This window comes from Corella eumyota, chromosome 2 (assembly GCF_963082875.1).
Source record: "Corella eumyota chromosome 2, kaCorEumy4.1, whole genome shotgun sequence".
Taxonomy (NCBI): Eukaryota; Metazoa; Chordata; class Ascidiacea; order Phlebobranchia; family Corellidae; genus Corella; species Corella eumyota.
Genome location: NC_137491.1, coordinates 14,314,073 through 14,324,546, shown reverse-complemented (window position 1 = coordinate 14,324,546; position 10,474 = coordinate 14,314,073). Strand labels below are relative to the sequence as shown.

At 27.0% G+C, this 10,474-nt stretch overlaps 2 protein-coding genes and 1 long non-coding RNA gene across 3 annotated transcripts; all 3 read left to right on the top strand.

Annotated features, from left to right (window-relative positions):
- The first annotated feature begins 3,077 nt into the window (after positions 1–3,077).
- LOC145741482 (nuclear speckle splicing regulatory protein 1-like) lies at positions 3,078–4,418 on the top strand. Its single transcript, XM_082559078.1, has one exon. It carries the CDS (start codon positions 3,112–3,114, stop codon positions 4,195–4,197), a length of 1,086 nt encoding a protein of 361 aa, XP_082415204.1. The 5' UTR covers positions 3,078–3,111; the 3' UTR covers positions 4,198–4,418.
- Positions 4,401–6,424, top strand: LOC145741483 (uncharacterized). The gene is made up of 4 exons (XR_014280936.1): positions 4,401–4,537; positions 4,661–4,703; positions 5,329–5,444; positions 5,951–6,424. It is a non-coding gene; the product is annotated as an uncharacterized LOC145741483 (long non-coding RNA).
- On the top strand, positions 5,714–8,222 carry LOC145742489 (uncharacterized). Its single transcript, XM_082560263.1, has 8 exons — positions 5,714–5,731; positions 5,951–6,038; positions 6,388–6,487; positions 6,680–6,734; positions 6,938–7,002; positions 7,108–7,169; positions 7,703–7,786; positions 8,085–8,222. Exons 1-8 carry the CDS (start codon positions 5,714–5,716, stop codon positions 8,141–8,143), a joined length of 531 nt encoding a protein of 176 aa, XP_082416389.1. The 3' UTR covers positions 8,144–8,222.
- Positions 8,223–10,474: the final 2,252 nt, after the last annotated feature.

Sequence of the window (10,474 nt, the reverse complement as noted above, 5' to 3'; positions counted from 1 at the left end):
ATTATTATTTTGTATGTTGCTATTTAAAATGAAGATTTAACTCTAGCTAAATATCGTTTAATCATTATTTTTGTTTTTTATAAAATAATGAATCAGTGTGAGTTTAACGCTTGAATAATTTAATAGCGTTCTGGTCGCCGTCAAAAATCGTCCTTTTCGCTGTCCATTAAAGTAAAAAATATTGGTTGAAAATTTAAGTAAAATGTTAAAATATAAGTAAACAATGTGTAAAATTTTCGTTTTAATTGTTTTGTTATTAGTATATTTTAATACTTACTTGATTACTAAAAAATTAAGATCGGTATTTTGCTTTTAAATTTAGTTTACTTTTATATTACAATATCAATGAGTGCGTGTTCGCTTGTTAAAATTAGGTTTAAATATAAAAAAGTTCATATTTAAATTTATAATTTAATTAATAAACCTACTAAATAAATTATATTTATAAAAAAGAATCAAACAATTTCGAACCATATTTTATTTATCAAATAAATCTAGTTGTTTTTATTCTTATTTGACAAATTTTGAAAGACGATAACTTTTGTTCTTTAAAACTAAAAGTTCTAAATTTTTAGTATGTTTGTTATTATCCCAACGAATCGCAAACCTCCTATTAACGACATTTAAATGTCACTAATTACTAATTAATATATTTTATTATTAAAATTTAAAAATTAAATTTGCTGAAATTTTAATATGTTGTTGGTATTATTATTTTGTATGTTGCTATTTAAAATGAAGATTTAACTCTAGCTAAATATCGTTTAATCATTATTTTAGTTTTTTTTATAAAATAACGAATCAGTCTGAGTTTAACGCTTGAATAATTTAATAGCGTTCTGGTCGCCGTCAAAAATCGTCCTTTTCGCTGTCCATTAAAGTAAAAAATATTGGTTGAAAATTTAAGTAAAATGTTAAAATATAAGTAAACAATGTGTAAAATTTTCGTTTTAATTGTTTTGTTATTATTATATTTTAATACTTGTTTGATTACTAAAAAATTAAGATCGGTATTTTGCTTTTAAATTTAGTTTACTTTTATATTACAATATCAATGAGTGCGTGTTCGCTTGTTAAAATTAGGTTTAAATATAAAAAAGTTCATATTTAAATTTATAATTTAATTAATAAACCTACTAAATAAATTATATTTATAAAAAAATCAAACAATTTCGAACCATATTTTATTTATCAAATAAATCTAGTTCGTGTTGGCGTTGTGAATGTAAACAAGAAAAGCAGCGGGAATTGAAACAAGAAAATGTAAACAAGAAAAGCAAAAAAAAAAAAGTGTGATAGGCGAGTCGCAATTGTTACAATTAATAAACTGACGCACAAGTTAAAAACGTAGCTATCAGTTTAAAAAAATGATGGCCAGTTGGTGATAATTTATTAAAGTAAATTTTTTATTAATGTTCCAATTTTTTATTCACGAAAAAATATTAATTTTTGGCCTGTCTTTTTTTTGTATAGTCAGATAGACATTGCACTTAACATCTAACTGCCTAATAAACTGACAAAGTGTTTATTTCTTGATTCCTGTTAAGACATAAATCATACTTTAATAATTTGTTACTTAATACTTCATAAAAACATAAGAAAACATGCCCCAGTGTGTTGTGCTTTCTTGTCGAACCAAACAGTTAGCTGGAAAAGTTTCCCTATTTGATTTTCCAAAGAATAAACATCTTAAAATGAAGTGGATAAACTTTGTAAGAGAACAGCGGAAGATTTGGAATGGTCAAACAGGTAAAAGACAAAATTGTGTATGCAGTGAACATTTTTTGGACGAAGATTTTAAAAATTTAACAGCCTTTAAAATGGGTTTTCATTCTAAATTATATTTAAAACCAAATGCTGTTCCTTCGGTGCAGAAAAAAACAAATCCTCATCTTGAAGTGTCTTCTAAACCTTTAACATCATCTTTTCAAAATGTAGCAGCAACAGAGATTCCCCCAACGGACTCACAATTATCAATAGCAACTCAGTCACAAATAAAGTCGATACAGTCATTTGGTACACAGACAGAATTTTGTACTGTAAATGTCTGTACTCAAACAAACAGTCTGTTAACCAAAGATCAAGGTTTGCTAATACCCAATGGGCAAACTAATAATTTAGGTAATCAAACCCAAATTTATCGTAAAACAACCCCGATTTTTGTTTTTCCTGTAAAAAGAAAACTTGACCTCCTTACTTCCTAACAACCGAACAAAATCTAAAAATAAAATGTTTTTTATTGCCAAGTGTAGTCCTATTGCCAAAGGTATTCAAAAAGAGAACGAAGCAACGCGAATGTACAGAATTTGGCATGTGGCAAAGAGTTTGGAAGCACTGGATTACTATTTCATCTCAAAAAGAGTTAGCAGAACTAAAACGATGGACCAGTATAATAATATAAATAAGTTTGATGACTTTGATTAATTTCAATCTAGTGTTTGTAACAACACATCCAGGCAAAACCACTTGTATTTGTCTTTCCAAATATTTTTATACTCGTTTAACAAAAGTTTAATTTGTTGTGTATCAGAATCACCCTGAAAAATATACATAAACACTGCTTGGTTACACAATAAATAATTTATTTGTGCTTTACTCACTTATTATTATTGTTATTAGAATATTCTTATTGTTTACAATAACTTTGGTACATTCATTTTAAACATTAAACATGCTTAATGCAACATATTAATTAAAAGCCAGAGTGCAATGAAATACATTCTAGGTTCTGATTAGAAATATAAAAACTGTGTTTTTTTAAAATTATTCGACAATTATCAGATTATAATCTATAATATCCCAAACTGCCAAAGTCAACTCAAGGCTGGGTTGGGGTAACTGATGTTAGTCTAAGTTTAGGTCGTGAAGTTAACCTGCTTACATAGATAATAAATATATGAAAAAAATGTTGTTAGATCCCTAACTTTGTGATTTTTTGTTAACTTTTACATACAGTCATACACTACCCTTTTTTGCTGATTATGTCTGATAAAACTTACAAGGGCTGCAGTTTGTTGCAAAAAAAAAGCTTTTGCATTATGGTAAATCGTATTTAATAACTTTATCTTTGCTTTTTACAACAGATAGCTTTTTACATATAGTGTTACAAAAATGACTTCAACTAAAAAATATGGATTAATTATAAGAAAGAACAAACCACTGTTAAAACCCACAAAAAAACAACTAAAACCATCATCATTATCAGCATTTAATGATTCTTCCAGCGACGAAGATGCTAGAAAAGAGGTTAACTCCCAGATCCACAAGGAGGCTATGAAAAAAGTAATGAAAAAACAAACTAAGTTGGAAATACAACGAGCCCTTGAGCAAGATGCCACAGTATATGATTATGATAATGTTTATGATGAAATGAAAAAAAAATCTAATGAAAAATTTGTTCCTGCTAATGTTGTTCAAGCTGATAAACAAAAAAAGCCAAAATATATTGCCAGTTTGCTAAAAGCAGCAGAAAATCGCGGCCGTGAACGACAAAGAGTGGAAGAACGAAAGATAGAACGGGAGCGCAAAAACGAAGGTGATGAATTTAAAGACAAACCTGCATTTGTAACATCAGCTTATAAGAAGAGAATGGAAGAAAGGCAAAAAGAGGAAGAGGAAGAAAGGAAAATGAAGTATATAGAAGATGCTATGGATGTTAAAAAACAGAAGGATCTAAGTGGATTTTATAAACATTTGTTGCGCCAACAAGTTGGGGAAAGTGAGAACCCATCCCAAAGATTTGAGAGAAAATTAAAAGAAGAGAACAGTTTAAAAACAGAGGAGCTTCAAGAGAAAAAGGAAGAAGTATCATGCTCAAAAGAAAAGAGCCCTCTATTTGATGAGGATCATGATACAGATCTTTCTATGAGCAGTTCTGAGGATGAAGATGTTCATAAAAAGCAAGATGTTGAAGCGGTCGTAATTTCAGACATTAAAACATGTGCGACTGACCACAAGAGCCCCTCGAGCCCATCGAAAAATAATAAATTTGAAAAACGAACTGACGAAGACTCCTTATCAACAGCACGTCAAAGATATTTAGACAGAAAAAAAGGAATGGAAAAAAATCCCAAAGAGAATGAGAGTGACAATAAATTTATAAAAAGAACTAACACAGATACTGCTATGTCAGCACGTGAACGCTATTTAGCCAGAAAAAAGTTGGCAAAACCAATTTTAAGTAATGACTCTGATTAATGGAAAAAACTATTTTTTACTGTTTTGTATTGTATGCAATTGTCAACTAAAACATAGTTGTCCTATTTATTTAAAAAATGACTGTTTTTATTTGCCATTAAACATAACCGTGTTTGATTAATCTTTTTTTCTGGTAAAATGTATAGGCTATATCCTAAATACAGTTTTTAAAAATGGCTTTTTATACAAAGCTTTAATAAATTTTCATTTTTATTTCTAGAGTTTAGTTATGTTGTGTTAAAATAAACATGAACCTTACACAGTTCAAATTTCCCGGTGAAACACGTTATCTTTTATATGAAGATATTGTCTACAAGTTCAAGATTGAATTTCAAAAAAGGTAATTTAATAGAAAATTTAAATTTAAATATAAGTGAATAAAGTAAAATGCCATTGCGTTTTGCATAGATATATGTTATGTATTATTAAACCAACCTTTATTTACAAAAAAATTAATTTTTAGCTTGTCGAATTTACCCATAAAATCTATTCAATCCCAAATTGAGGTAAGATGTTGTATTATAAACTATATTAGGTGTTTAACATCTTATGTAACACTTTTTTACAAAGGGGTTAGGGAGATCTTTGGGCATTTATTTAACTGTAATCATAGGATTAAAACATTCTACCAACTATACCTTTGGTTTCTTTATATAACCAAAATCTATTCTGATAAATGAACATTGCCTGGAAAACCAATGCGCTTTTTTCCATCAACCCTTTTACCTTTATTCTTCTTTGGAAGATAGCCTTAACTTTCTAAAAAGGTTTTGACCTTGTTTTTATTAAAATGTTGTAGTTGAAGTTTCGATTTATTGTAAATATTTCATTTAGTAAAATGCTTTTTAATAGTATGGGCCGATATTGCTAGCCTATCATAATAGTATAAATATGTTTTTTTTTAAATAGTCTTTTTTTTATTTACAATTTTAGTTAGCGATTCAGCAAATTTTACAAGATAATACGAAAGAATCCGGTTTCATAATTAACAGTGATCTTTCAATCAAATTTAGTAAATTTTAGATAAAACATATTAAATATTAAAAAATGTTTTAACTTTTTTTTTAATAATCTTTTAAAAAGATATTTATATTTGATGATTTTCAGTAAACTATATTTCCATTAAAACAGTTAAAAAAGAATGGAATATTAAATGCTTGCCAGGAAAAAAAATTGGTCTTCTCTACTTCCCATACTCGTTTACTTTACTTTTATTTTTGAATGACAAAACAATTTCAAATAGTAAGGCAAGTATTTTTTTATTTCATTAAGTTGTTTAACTATGTTTATTTATAAAACCTATGCAGGGATAAGAAATGGCATTTTTAGAGCAATGATTAGGCCCAAGTACTATTTTTTTTATAACAATTGACGCCTTAAGATGCATTTTAAAATTGTACTATTATTGAAATTAAACTTTATTGTGCAACAACTATAAAAAATCTGCAGGAGTGAAATTTCGCATTGTAAGACCCGGAAAATTATTTTTTTAAATGCCCTATAGTTACCTACATTTATGCCGGATTATGTTGATGTAATTAAAATGTGTTTTATTATCGCCTAAATTTTTTTTGATTAATTTACTATTTCTATTATATTTGTAAAAAAACGATTCACTAGTTTAAACCAACGATTCGCTTTTAGCGAATAGCGACCTGTTATTTCGTTCCCTGCTATGAGTTTAATTTTACTTTTGCGTTTAGCTAATTTATATTTTAAATGTAATACAGATTTGTAAATTTTTTTTTTATAGATTCAGTTGCATGACAATATTTCATCTAACTCTGTGCCAAAAGATGGTAACATCAAATTATCATCATTAAAAAACAATAATGAAAAAGGTAACTGAAATATTTTGCAGTTTAAATCAAAAACATTTTTTAACCTTTGTAGTTATAAATATTAATCTGTTCTCGGTAAATAGCAGCTGTATTATAACACCTTATTCAGGGGTACCTTGATATAAAAGCAAACCCAGGACCTCATGATGTCATTACATAAAAACAAAGTGTTTTGTGTTATTTATTAAAATTCTTAGAGGCAAAGCAATTTAATGAACTTTAAAAGAAAAAAATAATGCAGGGCAGTTACACTTGGATATCAAGATTTTTAATTTTCAAAAAATGTTTAAAATTAAAAAAAATACATTTTATTACGCCCATTTTTTTAACTGTTAATATATTATGCTAGATTTAGATACAAGTTCTCTTATTTATTCAACTGATGCAGATTTAAAAAAGGTAGATGTTCAAGATATAACATCTGTTAGAAAAAAACATAAAAGAAAAATGTTAGTTACTTATACAGCTCCTTATGTGTATAACAAGAGCAGCAGAAATACAAAAAAATATCGATACTATTTAAAATTTTATACAGTTAGTTAGTAACTAATATTTCAGGTTTTAGAATTGATTTATCTTAACTTTTAGAATTTTTTTAATTTTAATATATATATATTTAATGTTAATATGACTTTTAAAAGGTCCCAAGAACAACTCCCTTTTCAAGATGACAAAGAAAATAAGGAAATATCAAATGTAAAAATATTAACTTACTAATTTTTATGTATATAAATGTAAAAAAAAAATTTTGTTGAAAAAGTGGTTTTAAATTTAAAAAAATAAATACTAATGTATTAATTCCCTTTTTACTAAAAATAATTTTTTTTAAGTTATGGCCATCGTCTTAAAAACATTATTAATTTTTAACATAAGGTTAAATGCAATTTTATTTATCACAGAATTCACATGTCACCCCTGACAATGATATTTTGAATGAAAATATAAACTTAAAAAATAGGACAAGGTAAAAATAAATGTAAAAAAATATTTCGAACACTATTCACTAATATTTATTTAAAATTAATTGCATTTACATAGTGAGTTTAAAATAAATTTTTTTTTTTGTAAGTGATGACAAAGTTGTAAAAGATTGCAAACAGCAGCCAGCAAAACGAATTAAACTTACAACAGGTAAAGGTTAGAACTATTGCAATTTTAATTAAAAACATTTTTACATTTAAAGTATATCTAAATATTAAAAATCATGTATTTACAAATATGTTGGGATTTGGTTTTACTATGTTTTATCTTTTTTTTTGTATATCTTCATCCTCGATGTGGGAAAGTCAAATGCGCGACTTAAACATAGAGTAACATCAGTTACTCCGACCCAGTCTCGAGTTGCCTGTGACAGTTTGGGATATTATAGATTATAATTGCCCGATATATATACTGCTGCTTAAGTGCTGGCTCAGCAGGAGTTCAGACCATTTATAGCGTCTTACTCAAGGGCGCTACAGCATAAGATCAGTGGGGATTGAACCCATGGCCTCATGTTTGGTGTAGCAAGTGTTCTTACCACTACACCACGCTGAATTTTAATAAAATTATTAATCTTTTTAAAATTACAGATTAAAAACAGATTTTACATGTCACCTATTAGAATAGAATATGGTTATTAAAACATGATTTTACCGATTTTTTATGTTAAATTTTCTGTTTAGAATTTTGTTCAAAAATTAAAGGCGACAAAAAATCGAATGTCGAAAATGATAAAATTTGTAACGAAACTAAAGTACTAAAACCAGGTATGTAGCAAAAAATATATTTTTTTACTCCTAAACAACATACAATATATCAATCAATAAACCCACAAATTTATTCCAATTTTTGAAGTACACTTTTTAGGGGCCAGACTTTCTAAAAGTTTACAAGAAATTTGAAACAAAAATAATTTACACAAAATTAAAACAAAACCGTTTTAATAATTTATTTAAAAAAGTAGGGCAATATATGTATTAATGTTGTTAATAAGCCACCAAAATACCATTTTTTTGCATGTTTATTTTCATTTTTTTTAAATTTATATTTTTTTACATTTTTTAGAAAATTGTACTAATAAGAAAAAGAAACAAAAATTATTGAAAAATTGTCATGTTATGTAAAGTGTGGAAAAACATCAAAAGTTAAATTTTTTTGTTTATTTTTTAGAGTTTTTCAATTTAATTATTGTGTTGATTGTTATATTAAATTAAAAAAAAAATTGTAAATATTTTTACTAAAACTATAGGTGGTTTGGTATTTTAAGTTTAAGTGGGTAAAAATAAAAAGCGATATTTAGTAAAGTGGTTGCAGCAGTCGAAATGTAATCAAGTAAACTATATTAAAAACTCTAATCTACTAAAACAACTGATATCCCCATTTAAGTTTATTAGTAGGAATTTTAACGTTAATCTAATATAATAATTTGAATATCCCAGTTCTAATAAATGCATAAACTTGGTATGCTTCTTCCTACCAGTCCCCCTTACTGTTAGATACTATAAATAACTAATTACTAATTGTATTTTTACCGGCAGCGTGGTGTAGTTGTAAGAACACTTGCTACACCACACATAAGGTAGTGAGTTCAATACCCACTGACCTCATGCTGTAGTGCTCTTAAGTAAGGCGCTATAAACGGTATGAACTACTGCTGAGCCAGCGTTTAATCAGCAGTATAATTATCGAGCAATTATAACTATAATATCCTAATCTGCCATAGGCAACTTAAGACGGGCCAAAGTAACTGATGTTACTTTATGTTTAAGTCGCGCATTCGACTTTCCCACATAAGGATAAAGATAAAAAAAACAGACTTTTATGGTAAAGGGTTGTTTACAGGACGTAATTTATATAACTAAGTAAAATATTCGTCGAAACAGAACTGTTTAAATATACAAAGTTTTGCAAAACATGCTTGTGCTTGTGATTTAGCAAAAATGTGATTTAGCAAAAATGTTATTTGGTTGTATAGTTGTTTTTTTGCTGTGATACTGAAGTAGTATTTACCGTGAAAGCTGTTAAATACCACGAGTAATATAAAATGGGTATTGGTAAACTACAAAACTCTACATGTTTAAATTAATTATAAAGCAACTACCCAGTTTAGTATTTTATTTATTGTAAACGCTACAAAACACTTTCAACATAATAAGACTTGCCTTAAGTATAAAACTCGGCCTGTCCTCTTACCAAGCCTTTCACGCTACATGGTTATGGTTGTATTTGTTAGAGCACAGCATAGGCTTTTTTCCGCAATCAAGGCATATTAGAAAGTTAACAAACTAATTTTGTTGATTGAAATTTTAAATTTTATAATAATAAACATTTATTTAAATAATAAGTTATTTTTTTATCGGTAGACTACAATTGACAACTAAAAGCATTTTTTATAAGGGCGATATTTCTTTTTAAAAAAAAAAACTAGAAACAATAACCCTGCATTAAAAAATGTACTGTATAAATAACATAACTTTTTACGCGACAAAAATATAAACATGTAACTTTATTAAACATATCTTCAAATTTCCTTACTATTTTTTATTTTTAAACTTTTATATTCTTCCATTTTTAATCTAATATATTGCCCATTCCAATTTGATTTAAAATTTTTCTTCTAATTTATTCTTGGTTTTGTTAAAAATATAAACATAATCTTTTTATTTCGATTTTACTAGTATTCGTATTGCAAAAAATTAAACTCAACCTCTTATTTAGGTCAATAAATTTTTGCCCATATTATAGACCTCACATTGAACAATTTTTTACCCTTAAATACTTTTTTAAAACCCTGACAGACTTGTAAAATAAAAGGTCTATAATATATAACAAGAAACTTATTGACAAAGATTTCCTAAAATTTAGACCATTTTATATAAACTTTATCACTTGTTACGTCACTATCTATTTTTCTAGGTTGAAATATTATGCCTATTACAAGTAAATTCTAATGGCAGTTTACATAGGTTTGATAGCTAATTAATCGGTACGAATTTTGCTTGTGGAAAAATTTACATTTTACTCCGTTGTTTTTAGACAACTAACCTTACCGGTTATGTTAGAGTCTAAAAGGCAGAAGTGCCGAAAGAAGTTTAAAGCTATTCTAAAAACACTTAGGCAAGCGATTTTTTGACAGCTGCAATGATTTTTACTTATATTGTTCACAGACACAGTGGTATTTTAAGCTGCCTAAGAAAATATCATAATGTTCTCCATTGACAAAATGGATCTTTCGACAGTTTAATCGAAAAATAAAACAATACAATGTACTACAATAAAAAAAGAAAGTAACTAAAAATGCACAAATTTAAAACTGGTAAACATTCATTCGTTATTGTTTAAAAAGTACGATATCAAAAACAAGTGTATTTTAAAGCATAAAAAGTAATATAATTATTATTTCCCCAAATTTGTTTACTCGATATATACTTGGCGACTGGCGTAGTTTAAATGTC

What these genes read in the sequence shown, in the direction of transcription:
- LOC145741482 (XM_082559078.1), top strand. Translation starts at nt 3,112, where the DNA reads ATGACTTCAACTAAAAAATATGGATTAATTATAAGAAAGAACAAACCA.
- LOC145742489 (XM_082560263.1), top strand. An exon ending in AAAATAAGGAAATATCAAAT is followed by an intron (nt 6,735 to 6,937) that starts GTAAAAATATTA and finishes TATTTATCACAG; the next exon opens with AATTCACATGTCACCCCTGA. An exon ending in ACGAATTAAACTTACAACAG is followed by an intron (nt 7,170 to 7,702) that starts GTAAAGGTTAGA and finishes TTTTCTGTTTAG; the next exon opens with AATTTTGTTCAAAAATTAAA.